General features: G+C 42.7%; 1 protein-coding gene across 5 annotated transcripts in view; it reads left to right on the top strand.

Annotated features, from left to right (window-relative positions):
* Positions 1-21,426, top strand: part of DYM (dymeclin) — a 216,510-nt gene that overhangs the window by 159,947 nt on the left and 35,137 nt on the right. For 4 of the 5 annotated variants that reach the window (XM_027656166.1, XM_027656165.1, XM_027656168.1 and 1 more), the window contains one exon: positions 11,905-12,087. In XM_027656166.1, the coding sequence (XP_027511967.1) occupies positions 11,905-12,087 (183 nt within the window). Of the gene's footprint in view, positions 1-11,904; positions 12,111-17,743; positions 17,755-21,426 lie in introns of those variants that run through there. The other variant, XM_027656169.1, reaches the window with a different exon arrangement.

Raw genomic sequence — 21,426 nt, 5'->3', positions numbered from 1 at the left:
GCTTCCAGAGCATTGAGCAGGAAGCAGAGCAGTGGTCATCCGCCTGTGTTTTTCAGAACTGATGCAGTGTCCTTGTGTCCAAGTGTCCTTGAAAAGTAAGATGGAATGTAATAAAACCAGCATTCAGTCTAAAAGTTACCCCATTTATTTGGTTTGTCTGCTATCAGCCCTTAGAAGGGCTGTTTCTTATCTCCTTATGATTTGCAGTTTATTCAGCTGGAGAAAGTGAGTACTGAAATTCGTTCATGGAGGTTTTTTGGGCCAATCTTAATTGATTAAATGATACTTCTACTGGCAGTGACTCGTTTTGAAGAGTTGGTAAGGTAAGAGGAAAACAAATAAAAACATTTTCTTATACTTTGTAATATTTTAAAAGGACTTATCTATAGATCCTTTATACTGCACACCACTTCAAAGATCAGTAATGCAATTTTTCCTTTTAATATGATTGACTTCTCACACCTTTGTTAATCTATCCCCTTTAATTTTCAAAATATTTAACACCACTGAAAGAATGAATATGTATGTATGCCAGGTGGTCTCATAAAGAGTTATATTTCTGAATTACTTTCCTAACCATGCTGCTATCTCTTAATATATCATGAGAAATAAAAGCCCTCTCCATGATTTATCTTCAACTTTGGTATAAGATGATGACTGTAAAGCAGCATATTACTGCTCACAGCAGTTTGGGAATCTGCTACCATATCCCCTTATCAAGTGTCTCTCACCTGATACCTGACATTTTTTATCATGCACTGCTGGTGCTTCATACTGAGCCACCATAAGAAGTTTTCTCTGCGCACACAGTCACCTTCTACGTGAACAGCAACATGTTGAATCAACCTTTTTTACGTCACTACTATTTTTAAACATGCCTGATGCTGTCATGAGGCCGTCAGTAGGGGTTTTTTGCATTTTGTTGTGATTTTCTGTCAATGTGCTGCCCACCTTGGTTTACCTTTGCAGTGATTGTTGGTGTCTGAGCAGAGCAGGAGTCTTGCACTGAGGAAGCAGGGGCAGTGTAGCCTCAGCAGTAACACCCCTTCGCTTGCCTCCTTGGCATTCCCCACGTTGTAATGATGGATATGTCTGCTCTGCAAATGCCTTCTTGACTTTTTTATGCCTCCCACAGAAATTTCAATAGCAATTTTCACCCCAAGGGCAGGAATACACAATCTTTTGGCTGCTGGGTAGAGAGCAGCACTGACTTTTCCCACTGACATCCTGTGTGTCATCAGGACCAGAAGATCTTCTGCTTGGATAGTATGGAAATTATGGAAACTCCACACAGGCTGTGTTTGTTATTGAGAACTTGGATTACACAGTCTTGCTTGTCATGTTTCTTCCCTTAGACAGAGTCAAAATTATTCAGAGTGGTACTTTCAGTGGGAGACAACTGTCATAGTTCCAAGTCAGTAATGGTTTTGAAATCTCACAGCAGAGATGCTGAACCACAGCATCTAATCAGTGTGGAACCAGAGGAGAACTTAGGAATTCACCTTCTGTGCAATTCACAGCTTTAGTCAGGGATTGCTGTATGTTCAGGTTGGTTTGATATCTTCCCAATTAAAATTGCTTAGACACTAAAGGTAGGTCTGCAAAATCGTGGAATCACAGGTTTATGTTGGAGAAGCCCTCTAAAATAATCAAGTCCAGCTTTTCCCCCAGCACTGCCAAGGCCACCACTAACCCACGTCCCCAAATGCCACATCCACAGGGCTTTTAAATCTCTTTGGGGATGGGGACTCCACCAATGCCCTGGGCAGCCTGTGCTAATGCCTGACAGCCCTTTCCATGAGGAAATTTTCCCTATATCCAACCTTTAACATCCCCTGGCACAGCTTGATTCTGTTTGCTTTCATCCCTTCCCTTGTTCCTTGGGAGAAGACCCCAGCTACTTCCCCCCCCGGATCCATCAGGGAGTTGTAGGAGCCAGAAGGTCCCCCCTGAGCCTCCTTTTCTCCAGGATGAGCCCCCCCAGCTCCCTCAGCCACTCCTGCTGCTCCAGACCCTTCCCCAGCTCCGTTCCCTTCCCTGCACACGCTCCAGCCCCTCAAGGTCTCTCTTGTCATGAAGGGGCCCAGAACTGAGCCCAAGATTTGAGTAATCTGTGGCACTGAGTGATTTTCTTGAATGACAGCTTTGATTCATGGGAAATATGCTAATATATGTGTATATATAATTTTTGCAATGAGTATCATAGTTGTTACTGCTAAACATAATACCAAGGGTGAAGAATATAGTTGATAATATAACCGGAGATGATGTTGGGGCTACAAAGAACTAGTGGATAAATCCTGTAACTGTGGTGTACTGTATAGAGGAAAGTTTGGGAGGTGTGAAGGAAAAATGTGAAGAAAACTGTTCGGTTTAAATTGCTAATTGGTCTTTTTTCCTGGTCGTTTGCAAGATGTCGTATTTTTCCATCTTATTCTTCTTCCTGATAGAAATAAGGCTTTCTCTACTTCAAAACATCACATAGGATGAAAAGGTTAAGAACCCATTCTGAAGCAGCAATAAAGATATGACAAGGATGATTAAATCTGGACTTAGGTAGATACTGAAACTCAAAAATGAGTGTGTATGTAGTGACTGTACCAACCTACGCAATTGTTAAGTTTGTTCCTCCTTGGAAGACCACTTACTTCTTTCATAGAGGTTCTTCAGAAATTGTCTTTAAGAAATATACTTGTAAGTCTATAGATTTCAGTAAGTACCATTATGCATCAAACACATAAATGGGAAACTTTATGTTGTATAACACCTGCCATGCAATTGAAAAAAATTGAATTAGGAAGTACCTGAAGGGAGCCTACAAGAAAATGGAGAGGGACTTTTTACTGGATCACGGAGTGCCAGGACAAGGGGGAATGGCTTCCCACTGCCAGAGGGCAGGATTAGATGGGATATTGAGAAGGAATTGCTGGCTGGGAGGGTTCTGAGGCCCTGGCACAAGTTTCCCAGAGAAGCTGTGTCTGCCCCTGGATCCCTGGAAGTGTTGAAGGCCAGGTTGGATGTGGCTTGGAGCAACCTGGAATAGGGGAAGGTGTCCCTACCGGTGGAATTGGGATTGGAATGAGATGGTCTTCAAAGTCCTTTCCAACCCAAACCATTCTGTCATTCCATGATGAGTATCACGATTTCAGTTCCCACAGCAATAATTGCTGAATGACTCCTCCAAACTGATTTGTTGGTGACATTTTGCAGCTAAGCTGAGTGTGTAGGGCTGGAATCAGAAATTTTTCACTTGAGGAATGTCTTTAAAGTCCTTGAACTCTTCTCAAGGTAGATGGGTTCTGTTAATTAAAGTCTGTATCATAATGATCTATTTACTTTTGTATGGTGGAGCTGGGGTTGCATAGGGAACTTGTCCTTTCCTGTTCTACCAGTCAAACTAAACAAAATCTTCCCATACCTCTAGGGAATACTGCTTAGTTTCAAGGAGAAGTAGAAATCTCCATTTCCTTTCAACAGCAAGAGAACCTCATTAGTATTTCAAGTATGATTTGACAAAAATACAGATTCACAGTTTTATCTTTAATTTTCTTAGCAGGAATGCTGTCATTTTCCTAGCAGCAGTTGCTTCCCCAGTTTTGTGGGACCTTAGACAATGATTGGGTTTAGTTCTACTAAGCCCTATTTGCATTTTGTGGTCATTGTTGAATGTGGTTTGGAAATGCTGTCTTCTTTCAGTGCAATGTTGGAGCCCCTAGCTGGTGACTGTCAGGTTTTTTGAGCACTGGGGTGGACCCCCTTGTGCTTGGAGCTTCTTGGTGGACTTAAACTTGCCTCTTGAAGAGATGCCTAGCATAGTAATTTACTTTTTCTAAGCTAGTTGGGATGATTTGATTTGATTTGATTTGATTTGATTTGATTGATTGATCATGGGGGCTTTGAGCACCCTGGCCTAGTGGAAGGTGTCCCTGGCCAATGGAACAAGATGAGCTTTAAGGTCCCTTCCAAACCAAACCATTCTGAGATTCTTTGAACTGTAAAGTCCTCAGTAAACAGGTAAAATGGGCAGAGGTCTAGGATGGTGAAGCATCACCAAGAATCAGTAAAGCACTGAGGGAATTTGGGCCATTTTATAGTATTTTTGATTGATTTTGGACTTTGAGAGAGGTAAAGGCTAAATTAAGTTATTTCAACATGAAGTGTTTCAGGATTGGAATTTCCAAGATAGCAAGGGCATGGATGGAAAAAGAGATGAAAGTGAAGGTGTGGCCAGGAGATGAGATGTGCATTAGCTGCAGGTCAGCTGGATAACAAACACAATGAAGTCACATAAGAAGTACCAATAAAGCACCTACACCTTCACTCACATATACATGTACCCTCAGAAACAGCTTTGTCTTTCCTTGGCCAGTGGCTATGGAAGCCCAACCCTGTGGCAGACAGGGTTTCTTCCAAGCAGTTGGGTTTGCTGCCTTGGCAGGTGTTGTTTAGTATGTTTTCCCTTGGAGCAGCAGCTCCTGGGCCTTTTTCCCTGGGACAGGACACACCACCATGGCATCTCCTACAGCGTAGCCTTGTTGTGGGCTGTGATGGGCTTTGGCATCGTGGTACAGGCTGGAAGCACTGTGTTCCTCATTGGAAATGTTGTGTTACCACATGGGCTGACTGGACATGGGTGAAAACCCACCCTTTTAGCTTGCTCAGTTATTCAGGAGGGCAATGAAGGAGTGTCAGGATGGGCAGTTTGTTTAGTAAAGTGTCCGGCAACAAACTTTGCTCTGGTGTGACAGCTCTGCTTTCATTTCTAAGCAGTGATCAGAGATGCCAGAGTTAGTTTTTGAGGCTATAATCACCATAGGCCCTGCATTTTTTCACTTAATACCTCCTTGACCAAAAGTTGTCTGGATTTGACATAGAACAGCTGAAGTGTATTGCCAGTAAAAGAGATGAAGATAAGATTCCAGTCACCAAAGGCTTGGCTTTGAAGTTCCTTTACTCAGTGAGGGTAAGAACAGCTTTCTTGTGAGCTTCCTTCTTTCCCCTCTGCTCTTCCACTCCTTTGGCAGAGCGAGTTTATTTTGTTGAAGGTTTTATTTTCTGCTGAAAATGCAGGAAATTCAGACAGCTCTCTTGGAATCTCCCCAAAGCTAATACAAACAAGATACATATGCTTCTCTTAAAGCAACTAAAAATAAATTATTTGAAACTATTTAACTGTAGATATTCCTCTTTAAAAAGGAAAGGGAAGTTTACATCATTTATAATTGTGGATGGTGTTAAATTATGTTATCAAGGTGAAATTCCCTGAAGTGTCACTTGTCTATTCCACACAGAAGAGTGTGGAAAACCACTCTGGAGTCTGTAATAGGTGGCTTTCAGGCAGGCATGGAAGAACTAACTACTGAATGTCCAAAAACATAATTATTTGAAGTATTCCTTAGCATGTACAAAGCCAGATGACAAAACAGTGTGATGGAAAATGAACTGAACTGTTCATTCAGCTATACATTTTGTGGCTGCAGCTTATGGATCTGGAACAGTTTACCAAGTTTTTCCTCCTTGTTTCTCCCTGGTAAAAGGAATGGCAGGAGCTGTTTGGGGTTAATTTGGCATTCTTAGTCTTTTTGGTATCTGTTAAATATTCGGGATGTGTGTCCTTTTGTTTTCCATTGCTGACAAAATTGCCTTTATAGTCATGTCTGCGTCATGGAGGAAGTAGTCATTTATGACTAGAAATTTTTATGATTTATGTTTGCAAATTATGGAATCTCACTGATGAAAAATTATAGTGAGTCATCGTGAATAGGGGCTCAGAATGGAGAAAAGCCATAATTAATGTTGCCTGAGCAGCGTCCACCCTCACCTTTCTTCTATCCCTGCATCCATATGGCAGCTTTCAGCCCCAGAGCTGAGGATGATGGGTGGGTCCCACTGTGGGTGCAGCAACACAGACATGGTGCAGCCCTCCCTGATATATGGAGTGCTGTACCTGGTGCTTGCTGCACCTTCTTCTGACTCCTCTTCTTACATCCTGCCTGGCTGGGAGAGGAGGACTTGACCCCACCTGCAGAGCTGCCTCCAGCTCTGGGGTCCACAACAGCAGAAGGATGTGGAGCTGTTGGAGCCAGTCCAGAGGAGGCCACAGAGGTGCTCCAAGGGCTGAAGCCCCTCTGCTCTGGAGCCAGGCTGGGAGAGCTGGGGGTGTTCACCAGGAGAAGAGAAGGATCCAGGGAGACCTGAGAGCCCCTTCCACTGCCTGGAGAGGGACTTGGGACAAGGAATGGAGGGACAGGACAAGGGGCAATGGCTTCTCATTGCCAGAGGGCAGGGTTACATGGGATATTGGGAAGGAATTCCTGGCTGGGAGGATGGTGAGATCCTGGCCCAGGTTTCCCAGAGCAGCTGTGTCTGCCCCTGGATCCCTGGAAGTGTTGAAGTCCAGGTTGGATGGGGCCTATTCTACTGGAAGGTGTCCCTGCCCATGGCGGTGGGGTGGAATGAGATGAGCTTTAAGTTTCCTTCTAACCCAAACCATTCTGGGATTCTCTGACTTAGAGAGGCAAAGGGAGCAGATGCCCTTTAAGGGGTCACTCAGAACCACCTGGGTGAGTTGTGAGTCCAAGATGGTTTTGCTGATGTGAATTGTGGAGTTCCTGAGAAGGAAACTGTTACAGCATCTCCAGCTGTTTTAAGTAGCTTCTTCACAGCTTTTTCATACTATGTGCACTCCTTGCTCTGCTGGAGAGGGACCTGCAGTGTCAGTTGTTGTGAACTAAAGCCACCAAGCTGTGACATAAAGAAACTTGCCCTTTTGAAAATTCATATGTCAAAGCATCCTATTACTGGCAGCAAGATCCCACTTGCTGAAAGCCATTTATTGTCATAAGCAATAAGTTCAGGACTGTGTTTGGACGTGTTTTTTTTGTCAGCCTGCATTTCCATCGCGTGTTTCTTTTGCTATTACATGTGACACACTGACTTTACTTCATCAGGTTTCTTCGGATTAAGACTTCAGTACCATGTGCCTTTCCTGTTGTGTTGATTTTTTTTACCCTGTTTACATTGTAGAGTTGTAGGGTATTACCTTACCCATCCCTGCTCGGGTTTTGTTTTTTGACGCAGATTAGCTTCTTCCTGCTTTTTTGTGCTAACTGTACATTTAGTAGTTGTTTAGCTGAAAGCACTGTTTGTCTGGAAAATTACTGCAATATGGATGCACAGTGAGAAATGGAGCTTCTTTAGTAGGCAGCAGCAACCTGGATCTATATACTCGTTGTCGTGTGGTGCATAACACCATTCATATGGATCTTGCCACAAAGGAAAGGGTGCTCTGTTAGATCTCAGATTTGTAAAAAAAGTTGCAAAATAGACCTGTTTAGGCTTAAAATTATTTGTTACTTTGGACTGGGGATTACTATACACCTAGGTAAAACGGGGGAAAAGAAATTGTTGCATTTAAGTGAATTCTAGTTTGCAATAAATAAATACATAATGATAGATAATAATATACGAATAATATATAATCTGAAATATGTAGTTGTCATGTGGACATGATATGAGACTTAAGTTTGTGCACCAGTAGTTTTTAGAATCATGGAATAGAATCACAGAATGGTTTGGATTGGAAGGGATCTTAAAGATCATCTCATTCCCACCCCCCTGCCATGGGCAGGGACACGTTCTACTATTCCTGGTTGTTCCAAGCCCCATCCAACCTGGCCTGGGACACTTCCAGGCATGGGACAGCCACAGCTTCTCTGGGCAGGCTGTTCCAGTGTTTTACCTCTCTCATTGCAAACAATTTCTTCTTACATCTGGTCTGAATCTCCCCTCTTTCAGTTTAAAACCATCACCCCTTTTGTTACTGCTACAGGCCCTACAAAGAACTCTGCCCCCATCTTTCTTATAAGCCCCCTTTACGTATTGAAAGTCTAAATTTTTAACCTAAAGAAAATAATTGTTTCATTCATTATTTCAACCTGAAATTAAGACTCCCAACATTTCCTTGGATACAGCTGTGCTGTCACTGCTGGTAACGGGCAGTTGAAGTGTTACCCCAGCTCAGGTTGTGAGGCCATCCCCATGAGGGATGGTTATACAAACTTAAGCTGAATCATACAAGGACGTGCCTCCTTTTATCTCCTCAGAATTGTTGACATTTAGAGGCTGGAGATTTGCATTAACTCGTAACAGAACTTTATTTACCAGTTCTTTATTATTACAAAAATTAAAATTAATTTGATGTCAAATTGAATTAGAAAGATGAGCACTCAGAATGTTCTATTGTGGGAACCAGAAGATATGTACCCTAAATTAAACAGGTTTTTGGTGACACTGAATTTTTGCAGCCTCCACTGACAGTGTTTTGATGGGTAAATATGTCTGTAAGGAACCAAACTATGAGCACATCCCTGGGGTTTGCTGTTAGGCTGCTTGACCTCTTTGATTTTTATAAGCCATATACTTTTCAACTGGTTTTACACGTCAGTGTGTAAGTATTGAATCCAGAACTCTTTGCCCAGGAGGATGACATGCTAATTAGCAATTGTGTTGCAGTAAGGAAAGCAAAAGTATTCCAACCTGGTCAGATCCAAGAACATCCAACTCTGCCCATCATGTGCCTTGCTTCTGCATTTTTGTGTCTTCCTTCGTGGTGTTTATCAAACTCAAATTGTTTTTCTCCAGATAACGTTCTCATTTGTCATATTTTCCCCTGCGTCCTCTCAGATTATTTCCATTCTCTTTCCTCTGGCGTGATCACTTGTTTTTTCCTTTTTCTTTTAACAAAAGAGACCCAGACTACCCAGAACTCTACCTGGCTTCTTGTAGCTGTCGCTGCCTGGTTTATTCCTTGTGCAGCTAGAACATGACCAAGCATCTGGCTTTTTGCCTTAAAAATTAGAATCTTTGCAAGAAAAGCACCACATTTAATTCCTCTCCGGAGAAGGAACATGAGGTGGTTCCCTAGGATTTGATGCTGTGACTGCATTCCCATCCCTTTTGCTGTTTTAATTTCAGTCTCACAGAGTCAGTACCAAGCTTTTAGTTGCCACCTTTCTTTTAATTATTGGTATAATTATTTCCAGGGGTATAAACGAAAAAGCCAAAAAAAAGGTGGGGGAGGTTTGGTACACATCAGTGTCAACAGAGCCATTTTCTGAGCCCTGTTTTGTGAAGGAATACTGTAATAATTTTAAATGTGAATACCACGTTGAATTTGTCAATTGTAAGCATAGGAAAATGCTGTTACTTTGAACTCCTCTCAGTTAAACGTACTGTTTAATAAGTTGAAACGTGTCTATTCATCCCCTGCAAATCAGTATCTGGCTTTTCTTTCCGTTTAACAGCTAATCCAGTCAAAAACGTCACAGTCTTACACTGCTGCTGAGGATGGTGGGGTAGTTCTTGACTTGGCCATGCACATGCAGCATTTCAGATGTGTTCAGCTACTCCGAAAATAATACACAGGGTGATAAACTTCAACAACAAAACATTTTTGTAGCCTTGTTTATACCTGTCTTGATGCCATGTCTGGGTGCAGAGGGGCTGTACCCTGATACTGGTGATACAGAGCAGAAAAATCACATCATTTTATCAGCTCTTACAGCATTTCTCCATTATCTCATCCAGATGCTGTCCTTGGCTCTTGGCTTGTTTTTTTCCTTTGTTTTGAAGACTTCTAAGCCTTTAGAAATGCTTCTATCTCTAGTTATAGGAGAGTACAGTTCTTCTGTTAACGTATATGCAATCCCAGGATTCAGTCCCACTTCTCTATCTTTCATGGAGGTCATTCTTCTTATAACTTATTCTTTTTTGGTCTAGTCAGTTGTGGGTAAAACTCTTCAATGTATCTCCTGATTTCCTTCACTAGAGTCCCAGATTCTTCACCTGGAACATGGCAGCTGAAAAACAGGTGGTTGATTCTGTCCATCAGCTCCTAAAAACTTTATATTTAATTACTGAGAAATAACTTCTGCAACTTTTCATTGATTGAAGCTGACCACCAGCAGTCTTCAGCCTAGCTGGAGATAGTTAACAATGCTTTATGCTTCAACTAGCTGTGTGTCTGGGGTTTAAGGTGAACATATTTTATTAAAAAGCATTTAATTTTTGAAAAGTAGTTGTGCCGTTTCTTGCCTTTCTGGTAACTGGATAGATCTCACTTGATTCTGAATCATAATGTTCTGTAAAAGTCATGTAATCTGTATTTTAGGATAGTGTCTTGGTCACCAGCTCACCTTGCTGCATGGGGGAGGGAATTATACCAGTGCTCAGAGCTTTTAAAAACACGCCATAATCCAGTATATTCTGAAATAAATCCAAGTTGATAGGCAAGCATCACTACCAAGATAAGTTAGGTGTGGATTTTTCTTCAGATTGCAGCTGAAGGAGTTATTTCATTCCCACTGCTAGAGGGCAGGGTTAGATGGGATATTGGGAGGGAATTCCTAGCTGTGAGGGTTCTGAGGCCCTGTGCCAGGCTGTCCAGAGAAGCTGTGTCTGCCCCTGGATCCCTGGAAGTGTCCAAGGCCAGGTTGGATGTGGCTTGGAGCAACCTGGGCTAGGGGAAGGAGTCCCTGCCCATGGCAGGGGGGTAGAAAGAGATGGTCTTTCAGGTCCCTTCCAACCCAGACTGTTCTGGGATTCTGTGATCTACAGTTTCAGGAAGAAATGCACCTTTGCTTTGCATTGAAAGCAGCCAGAGTGGTAGCAAAGAATTTTGCTCTTCATGGGTCTAAACAGGACAGCGAAAACTTCCTGTGTTGTCTTCTGCCTTGGTAAGAATGTACATCTGGCAAGTAACAATTCCTACAGTGCTACTTTATAGTAGAAAGTAACTATGTACAGGTTGAATGGCAGTCCAACAAAATGCTGTTACAAGTACTGCCTTATTATGAAGAATTTAAGTGCCATGTGGTAACTCAGAAAATGAGCTTTGTGGGCAGTTGGTAAAGGGAAATATTGGTGATTTCAGTGTTTTTGTGCCCAGCAGAAAAACTCAGGCTGGTTTAATGTGATTCACATTCTTGCCAGACCTGTAAAGTCTCCCAGTCCTGTGTTTGATGTGATGGAGAGACCAAACGGTAGAAGCAAGGTAGAATTGCCTTTTTTAACTGTATTCCAAGGGAGGACAGACAGCTCTCCAATCTGAACGATCATATTGGAAATAATTGTGATGTGAAGCTCAGGGAGAGAAATTCAGAAGGCTGGCAGGAGTTCATACGCCAGCTTGTTCAGCTTAGAAAGTTTTGAGTTTCAGAATCATCAGGAATGGTTTGTCAAAGGCACTGACAAGATGAAAAGCTCTACAAGTTTATCTTGAGTGGTAAAGCTTAGTGCACTACATTCTTTTTCATTTATTACAAGTATTCTTCAGTGCCAGGAAAATAGTTTTTAAAAAAAAGCTCAGAAGGACAAAGTCTGGTAACGGTGACGGATGTTCAAGGTGCAGTGGGGTTTGATCCAGTCAGTTTTACTTCTGCTATCTTTGCTTTTCTCTTTCAACAGCCATTTTTTATTTTTCTGATATTTTTTCTCTCTTCTCCCTCTCCCTCCTCCCTCAAGCAGGGGCTCAGCAGAAAATATGTTAAATTAAATATAAACTGAAGCACTTTTACTTAGTATAGGAAAGGTTGAGAAGACTAAGTTCATTTAACCCTTGGTGAATTTGGCTGATTGCTATAAGGTAATGCTTTATGTCATGAGATGGCTCCTGTTGAGAGAATCAAGCTGTGAGGCTGAATACTAGCATGATGCAATTAAAATTTTGGTGATTACAGGAGAAAACATATCTCTTTCCAGATACTGGGGTGCCAGATTTGCTCACCACAGAGACATTAACAATCTAATAGCTCCATTAATAATAATTACATGCGTGCTGCCTTTATTACTCAGTGTATTTTACAACGGAAAAGGGCACACTAACCTTTTATTCCTTTCTTAAAGGCGCAAGACCTGAATGTGATCGAGGAGGTGATCAGAATGATGCTGGAGATCATCAACTCCTGCCTGACAAATTCCCTCCATCACAACCCGAACCTGGTGTACGCGCTGCTCTACAAGCGGGATCTCTTCGAGCAGTTCCGGACTCACCCTTCCTTCCAGGACATCATGCAAAACATAGATCTGGTGAGTGGCATGTGATACCAGGGGTGGTTTGCACGTGGTTATTTGATCTCCTTTGAGAGGTGGAAATATTCATCGCTTTCATCAGTTTGTTTTAACATGCTGAGTTTGAGTTCCTCTTTCCTATTTTCTGGGTCTCCGCTGCAACAACTTCGGGGCAACGCGGAAACACAGAATGGTTTGGGTTGGAAGAGTCCTTGAAGGCCAGCTAGTTCCAACCCTCTAATTTCTTTAACAACCTTTTCCCATATCTTTAACTCAGCAGAGCCAGGGGGATTTTGAGTTGCCTCTGGTAAGGAATTCCCAAGCTTCGACACATCTTTCACCCCTCCAAAGAGAGGACAGCATCAGCTTCTCTTTACTGCCCCTTGATAGAAACGGGTCTGTCAGGAGAGCAAAAGCAGATTTTCATCATCAAACAATGCTTTTCTTTTCTCTTACTCCCATCACCAGCTTATTAATGATCACAGGGAATTATTTTTCAATAGCTAAGAGCAGGCTTCAGCTGCCGTATTCTCTGGGCTGTGTGTTGTTTTCACCTACAAACAACAACCTTCCCACTGGATAAGGAAACATTTTAGAAAAAAAAAAACAAAAGAAAATAGCTGTGCATGAGAAACTGCAACCACTGTGGCTCTCTATGGTGTATGACTTTGGGAAGCAGTTGTTAATTATTGCTGCATCTGATAGTGGCTTTAATGCTCATATTGAGAACTTGAAAAATGATTCCTACTAGAAAAATTTTACCTGTAAAAAACATTTCTTCCAGTCAGTATTTGCAGAGCTGAGCAATGCATGAAGCCACACTAGATGCAAAATACTGAAAGGGAGGGCTGAGCAGGGTGCTAAATCTCTTGCTGCAGTGAATAACACATTTAGTGTGGCTAAAAATCTGCTGGTCCATAAAGGAGGGTAATTTTAAAAGTGGAACTGAAATCCTGCTCTGTACCTATCCCCTCCTCTTCTCTTCTCTTCCCACTTCATATTTTTCTGGTCTTGCAAGAGCTTGGAGAGAGGAGAATTTGAAGCTCAAAAGTCTCCAAACTTTCAGCAGCTGCAGACTACAGCCACCGTGATATGATTAGGACAAGGTGTTTTCAGCTTGTGTAAAGAGGATATGGTGCAGTGAAGATAACAGTAGTCTTCATTCTCTACTGAGATAGGGACCTTCTCTGGTTACTCATCCAAATTCAGAATAACTGGTGGTGTCCAGATCCTTCTGTGTGCAGCCCCGTGCCTCCCACAGATAGCAAGATGTCCTTTCCTTTGTTGGTTTTCCTCAAAAATTTAAATGATTCCTCCCCAAAACTATTTAATATTGGCTTACAGCATAATGCCAGTTGCATTCAGAAACTATTTAAGGCTTTCCAAGGGAGCATGTTGAATTTTAAAATAGCTCCTTTGTTAGAGAAGCAAGGATGTCAAAAAAAAAGATTTTTTAAAATTATTTTTTTTATAAATGTACCTGTCACCAGCTGGCAAGTGGTGAGAGCTGTCAGGCTTGTAGATCTGAATAAAAGATGAGATTCAGCTGACTCCTCATCTACCCTGTCACGTCCTGCACTTCATACACAGTATTGGCAGCACTACCATCCTTTACAGAACCAATCTTTGTCTTGTGTTCTACAGCCAAAACGTTCTAACTGGTCTTACTATCCCTTGAAAAAGTGGCAAATCATGTTAGTTTTACTGTACACACTGCAGGGAGCTTGCCTGGGACCATGTGGGCAGGGTCTGAGAAAAACAAAAATGAGTTTCTCTCTCTGAGAACTTGTCAGGCTTTTCTCTGCAGTGGTAGAGCTGAGAACTCCACCCTCATGGCTGTATGGGACACTGTGGATGTCTGAAATGTAGATGTGCTCTAAAAGGAGTCATAAAAGAAAAACTTTTAAGATTTGGCTCAATAAATTTCTAAACTGTATGTTGCTGGAGGCTGAGAGGATGTATTCATGGGGAGGATCTCCCTGTTCTTCTCTGCTCTCATTTAAGCATCCATCCCAACCTGCTTTCAAACAGAATAGTGAGCTGGCCAGGCTTTTCATGTGGCCAAGGCTGGTTATTCAGCAGAGGATGGATCCAGCAACTTCCCATGTACTGGGGAGCTGTGTTGGGTTTCAGGCTGTTGTGATCAATGGAATTTTGTAGCTCAAATTGTGTAAACTGTAGGTGGAAATAGAAGCTGTTGCAGCTTTTGGTAATGAAAGACTGGGGAAGAGAAATTACCATTCTGAAGCCCCAAAGTATGTCTACAGAGGCTGTGCTACAGCCCTCTCTTGGTACTTTCTCTGGTCATTAAACAGCAGAGGGGGTTTGGATTATCCACACCTGTGCTACGGTGGAACCATGGGTGTAGTTTTTGACAATGGCATGCAGTGGCAGGACAAGGGGGAATGGCTTCCCACTGCCAGAGGGCAGGGTTAGATGAGATATTGGGAAGGAATTCCTGGCTGTGAGGGTGGTGAGGCCCTGGCACAGGTTGCCCAGAGAAGCTGTGGCTGCCCCCTCCCTGGAAGTGTTGAAGTCCAGGTTGGACAGGGCTTGGAGCAACCTGTTCTAGTGGAAGGTGTCCCTGCCCATGGCAGAGAGTGGAATGAGACCATCTTTAAGGTCCCTTCCAACCCCAGCCATTCTGGGATTCTGTGATTCCCATCCTCAGATGGCACTAGAGATCCACCTGAGCAGAAGGTACATGTTACACTTTGGTCACTTTGACATCCCTCTGCTCCAGCAAATTCCACCCACCAATTGGTATGAGATTCTCTGATCCTAAACTGTAGTCCAGATTTGTATTTCATGCAGAAAAACTAACAGACAGCATGGTAATGTTCCATATTGAAGAAATATGACCAAAATACAGAATATGTGACGTCTGTAATGAGTTTTGGACACCAGAACAGTTGCCAGCTTGCCTTGTCAAGAATATATAAAATAGATATGACATATATTGACTTTAATACTTACTGTTTTTACTCTGTTGCGCATAATGTTCTCATCAACCAACAGGAAGCATGGAAGAGGTGAAAAGGCTAAAAATTTGATGGAGAATTAGCTGGAAAATATTCTGAGGAAGTAGTAATGAGTACTTGATGGTGCAAATGGAAAGAGGCATCTGCTGTTGTTCTGTGTGGGTATGGAAATGGAGAACAGCCTGGAGGTGTCCTCTAAGCCTACTCATGCTGGTGACATCTTAGCTGGGTTTCGAATCACAGAATCATTTAGGTTGGAAAAGCCCTCCAAGACTGTGGAGTCCAGCTGTTCCCCCAGCTCTGCCAAGGGCATCACTGACCCATGTCCCCAAGTGCCACATCCACACAGCTTTTAAATCCCTCCGGGGATGAAGACTCCACCAATGCCCTGGGCAGCCTGTGCCAATGCCTGACAGCCCTTTCCATGAGGAAATTTTCCCTATATCCAGCCTTTAACATCTCCTGGCACAGCTTGAGGCTGTTTCCTCTCCTCCTGTCTCTTGTTCCCTGGGAGCAGAGCCTGACCCCCACCTGGCTCCCCCCTCCTGTCAGGGGGTTGCAGAGCCAGAAGGTCCCCCCTGAGCCTCCTTTGCTCCAGGATGAGCCCCCCCAGCTCCCTCAGCTGCTCCTGGTGCTCCAGACCCTTTCCCAGCTCCATTCTCTTCTCTGGACACGCTCCAGAACCTCAAAGTCTTTCTTTCAGGGAGAAATAAGAGCTGTAGAAAACAGGACCTCTGAAGGTGCTGATTTGCCAAAGGAAGGTGAAAGTGATGTGACATTTTTCAAATAAAATACCGCTCTGAAAGGAAGTGGAATAATCTTTTTCACATACTTGTGGGTTCACAGGTCATAAGGAAACACTTTCCAAGGTTAATAATAATGAAGCACTGTGGTAGGTTTCCAGGGACTTCAGCATTGGAGACCTCTGGATAGCAGACATTTGACAGGATGATGCTGGGGCAGAGGACAGACCAGAACAGATCTGTAGGCACAGGTGGATATAGAAGGGGCCCTGCAGCTCCTCCAGAGCTCTGGCCAGAGCAGGAATTGCCAGTTACAGTATTGTACAGTTACAATACTGTAACTGTACTGCTGTGTCTGTACTGCTGTGTCTGTACTGCTGTGTCTGCGGTACAGACCTAGCCACAGTAACTCTGGATTGCACCTCAGGATTTGTGCCATTCCATTTACTCTGAAGATAACACGTAACCACTGTATGCATCATCATTGAGGCAAGAATGGGTAAAAGTCTAAGGGTCATCAGCTATTGAAAACTACTTATTTGTCCCTGGATTTTTATAAGGGATCTAAAAATCACCATTGCCCGCTGACTGGGGACATATGGGAACCATTAATGCTGTAGAGAAGAAACTGAAATCAAAATACCTTCTGTTTCCTATTAATTTACTTTTCATTTTAGAAAGCCATCTTAATAGGATATTGTGCATCTTGTTTAGCTAAATGGGATATTCTTCTTCTGGATGGTGACCAGAGAGGAATGTTATGGTTCCTCTTCTGGCCTTGTGCAGAAATATTTCAGCTGGGAACTGTCTGTATGCCTCTGCTTCAGAGGTGGTCTGTAACTTGGTCAGCAACCTCAGATGTGTCAGGAATTTGGTGGGGAATCTTCGCTCGTCATTCCTATGGATGCATTTGGTTCATGGCCACGGCGAGAACTCCTTGGCTTTCACTGCTCTCGTATTTCCTATGAGCGAGTGACAGATACCGTGTGGTTGGACAGGCTTGACTAGGAGCTGCTGGAATTTTGTTTGCAAAATAGTCTGATAGGAATCAGGAGGTCGGGGGCAATGGCTTAGTGATGCAAAGAACTCGATTGGTGCAATTTCCTACTAGGAATTTAATTCTCTGAAGGCATTTCCCTGCTAGATTTTAAACTCAGTTGAGTTGGTTTGGCTCTGGCATAGCAACTCCTATTGCAAGACCTGCAGGACTTGAGAACTAACTTTTCATGGTTTTCCTTAAAATGTCTGTCGGAAAATCTTGATCCTGCTTATTACCAGAGCCTGGTTAAACATTCTAAGGGTTTTTTTTCGTTTAAGTCTTTTTTGTCTGGCTTTTTTCCTCCCCACTCCTCCCCACTTGCTTTGCTAATAGTGGGGAGAGAAGAGCAGAGCATCTTGAAAAGTTCACATGTCTTTGAACATGCTCCTCTTTTCAAGATGAACCTGTAAAGCTTCAGTACTTCAAGTTCACTGATAAACCTCTTGTGTTTCTCCTGCTGTTGAATCACCTGGAGCTGTTTCATCCCTTCTTAGATCAGCGAGGGTTGGCTTTGCCTCTCTTTTGCTCCAGGTATGACTGTTGGCAACTGAATGTAGCTGTGATTTATGTTTTCCTACTTAGCTGAAGTGCTAATCCTGTGGTGGTGCTTTATGACAAGAGGTTTGTTTTCTTCTTTTCGTCTCCTTTCAGTGCGCCATCAGTACATCATATCACTCTCGAAGTGGTGAGCATGGCTGGAAATAAAAATACCCAGTGTCAAAATGTGTGTTTTTTTCTTTCAATTGCTTTCTGAGGGGGAAAAAAACAAAATTAAAAATTGACAAAAACAGGTTCAAAATGTTTTCATTTTGTGCCGAGTGATTTTCTTCCTCTGTCTTTCAGAGCTGACCTTTACAGTTGCAGGCAGAGGAGGCAGCAGCGCTTCGTGCTGTTATTTTTAGCTGGAGGAGAAAGAGAGTAGCTGTAGTGTTAGTTAGGCAGTGCCACTGCCTGGGCTGCCACAGGCCTCACGGCACTTCAGCATCCACTGACAGAATCCAGGTGGAAAAAACATCTTGCCCCTGATACCTCTGCTGCTTTGGTGCATGCTGTAGGAAAGAGAAATACTTCTTTTCTTCAGCCTTGCAGCCCAGTTGAAAACAATAGTTGGGTGAAATTAATAGACACTGTGGTTGTTCCCTCAGAATTTAAAAAAAAAATAAATCTCCAAAACATAAAATGTTGCTTTTGAATGAAAAACGCCTCAAAATCATTCTAATCTTTTTCTTGTAGTGCTTTTAATCTCCAACAATACATATAAGTTTATTATTTAGAGAACAAAAGGACTAAAGATGAGTTTCTCATTGACCCCTAGGAAGGAATTCTTCCCTGTGAGGGTGGGGAGGCCCTGGCACAGGTTGCCCAGAGAAGCTGTGGCTGTCCCTGGATCCCTGCAAGTGTCCAAGGCCAGACTGGACGGGGCTTGGAGCAACCTGGGATAGTGGAAGGTGTTCCTGCCCATGGCAGGGGGCTTGGAACTGGAAGGTCTTCCAGGTCGCTTCCAACCCAAACCATTCCATGAGTCTGTGGTTCAAACCAATTTTGGAAATCACTATAGAAACCAGTTTTTGTTTCTAAACATTAACGGTATTTTAATACAAAGCCTGGTGGTGACCAGGCCACGTCCCTCGTGCCCATCACACCACAGGTCTGGGTACCTCGCACAGCCAGGATTAGACCCTGCACTGTGCCAGTCGCTTTCAGTGCATTGTTTTATCTGGACAGTGATCAGATATTCCTGATGAGGGGTTGTCTAATCCAGGATTAGACGTGCCTTTTAATCTCTGTTAATATGGAAACCAGACTGGAGGGAGAGCTCTTCAGAACGGGTAATGTTCCTTGCATGGAGAGGCCTTTCAGCACTCAGCAGGACTTGCATACAAGTAATTCATAGCAACTCCTGGAGTTTCTTCTTATTCCTCTTCTTTGTTTTCTATTTTTCTTAGCCCAGTTGCTTAAATAATGAGAAAATTAATTTTCAGAATATCAAAAAGACACCCTCTCTCAGCCTTGTTTATTTGCCCTAAGATCTGGGGGTGTCTTTTTATGCATTACAGTCATATGCTCAGCATTGGGCTTTAAAACATGTGCTAAAACCTGAAACTCATTTATTATTATTCACCCAGTTTGTTTTTTCTGGTTCATTTTCTTTTTAATTGGATAAAGAGTTGAAATCTGTTAATTTTCATTATTATTTTAAATGCAGCTGTTACTTAATGGTGGAAGATAATTAAAGCACTTTCAAAGGAAAAGGCTGCTCTTCCTTAAATTTTAAGCTTTTATTTTTTTACATTTGGCCAGATTAGTAGGTAAAGCGTTAGACCCTCTGCTACAGAGGGAGCTTGGGCAGTAGGGCTGTGATGCTGGATGCTTTTTAGTTTTATGCCTGATACACTGGTAATAAGCAAATACCTCTTTTAGGATCTTCTCTGTATAACTCATCTTCTTCTTTTTAATTTTTATTTTTCTTTTTTCTTATTTGATTGGGGTACTCATTGGGTACCTGAGTATCTCCTTGGGGTATTGTGCTCTCAAGGTCCAAAAGAGAGTAATTCCAATTCTATACTGTGTGAAGTAGTAAGACAAATAACACCTTCAGGTAAGTGGTATTGTAAAGTCGGTATTTTTAATTTCAGTCATCAACTGTGTATCAAAAATAGCCATTCAAAGTTTTGTGAAATGCTGACATAGCCTGAAAATACTGGAAGCCTGTCTTGCTTTTGTTCTTTGTGAAATATTACCTGGCCAAGATTAGTACCTTTACCACAAAAACGTAAGTCTTTTAAAAACACCTTAAGATTGAAGGGTTTGACTTTCCAAAATAGGAAACGTCAGAACTCAGGTAGTATCTGTGAGCTTCATTCAGGTTTTTTACATGTTTGCATTATGATAGTATTTTATCCTTTTAATTAAAAGCTAAATACTAAATTTTGCTTTTGTTGTGGTTTAGCAGAACTTGAGCTAACAAGGCAGCGCCAGTGGGATGGATTCCCTGCAGAAGCCTGCCCTGGGCGAGGATGGGTTTCACCAGTGATTACTGACAATAGAGGAGTGTTGAAACGCAGGAAGATGTTTTTTTCTTTCGAAGTTTGCGGGCAACTTGCTCATTCCTCTGTGAGCTGTGTATCCTCCACCAGCAATTTGTCCCAGACTCTTTGCCAAAACCATGTCAGCCTCGCTCCGAGGTCCTCACGCTCTTTACACAAGCTCTTTCTTGCCGTTTTCCTCTGTTATTTCTGGTCCCTCCCTCCAACTCCTTTGCTTATGAACTCAGCATGTCTTCCTACTCCTGGTTTGTTGTTTTTTTTTTTCCAAGGATCAGAGATCACAGAGATCCGACAGGTCCTTATCTGTAAGAATGTAAAAACCTACCTGCAGCGTCTGCCAGAGGCAGTGAAATTCTCCCTTTCTCTTCAACTCTGGAGATAATAGTAGGGACAGCACAGAAGGTTAAACCTGAATTTTCTCTTGACTAATTTCCATACTTCTGTTGTTTAAAACAAAACAGAAAAAAAAACCCACACCAAAACCTCATAACAACCTCAAAAAGCAACTTCCAGCAACTTAACCCTGCTTCTATCTCACTTGGTGCAAGTTTCTAGAGATCCCAGCAAGTCTCCCAGCTCAGAGGGTCACAAAAAGGAACAACAAATTTGAATCTCACAGTAATCGAGCCATCAGCTGTCTTTGTTTTATGAACAGCAGCTGAGCTGGGAGGCATAATTAGGGTAATGGTTTCTGGCTCCAGCTGTGTCTCACTACAGAACAAAGAGAGCTCAGCAGAGATTTTGTAGTATAATACACTTTTCCCCCCTTCTACTTGGGAGAATTAACCAAGATTACTCGATGGACTGAGACTGTGATTCGGTTACAAGTGGACATGAGTATTTCTCCATGGAGAGTGTGTCTGAAGCCGATGGGATTTTGGGGAACTACCGTCAGCATTGCCATGAGGGAAAGCTGTTCTTGCCTCCAGCCCAAGGGTACCCAGGTACTCAAGTGTAGACAGGTTCTACCAAGTGGCTCATGTGGTACTTCCAAAGGACTCTTAAGTAGGTGCTGAAATTTTTCCCTGGACCCTTTTTGTGTTGTTTTGAGTTCTGGATCCCCTGCGGAGTTCCTCTGGGATAAGGGATGGGGTTTGCAAAGTGTGTTCTTTTTGGATGAAAGGAGCAATAGAAATGGAGGTTTTCTGATGTCCCACATGGAGAACTGCTGGTGGGATGTCTGCTTCTGGTGTGACCTACTGAGCTTGGAGAGGGATAAAAGTTAAAGCCTGACCTAACTGAGTTTGAGTTCTAGCTAACAAGGACCAGCTGGGTCACAGAAAAGGGGGTGGGGAGGGAAATATGGGGAAAATCAGCTTGGCCTCACCGAGGAGGTGACTGGGGGATGTGAGCACTGAGAGAGAATGTGCAGGTCCTTGGGCCCGGAATCTGTAATGGGGAAGGTACCTGGGGCACTTCAGATCATTAATCTGGGGAGAAGGGGAACTTTGTGGACTTTTTTTTCCCCATCCACTTGCTGTGGCTTTGAATGCTACAAAAACCCCCAGGAAATCATGTAGACTTTCATACTGAGATATTTTGTATTT

This window comes from Corapipo altera, unplaced genomic scaffold (genome assembly GCF_003945725.1).
Source record: "Corapipo altera isolate COAL_440 unplaced genomic scaffold, ASM394572v1 61553, whole genome shotgun sequence".
In the NCBI taxonomy this organism is placed as follows: domain Eukaryota; kingdom Metazoa; phylum Chordata; class Aves; order Passeriformes; family Pipridae; genus Corapipo; species Corapipo altera.
The sequence above is the reverse complement of the archived record's forward strand: the minus strand, read 5'-3'. Positions and strand labels throughout refer to the sequence as shown.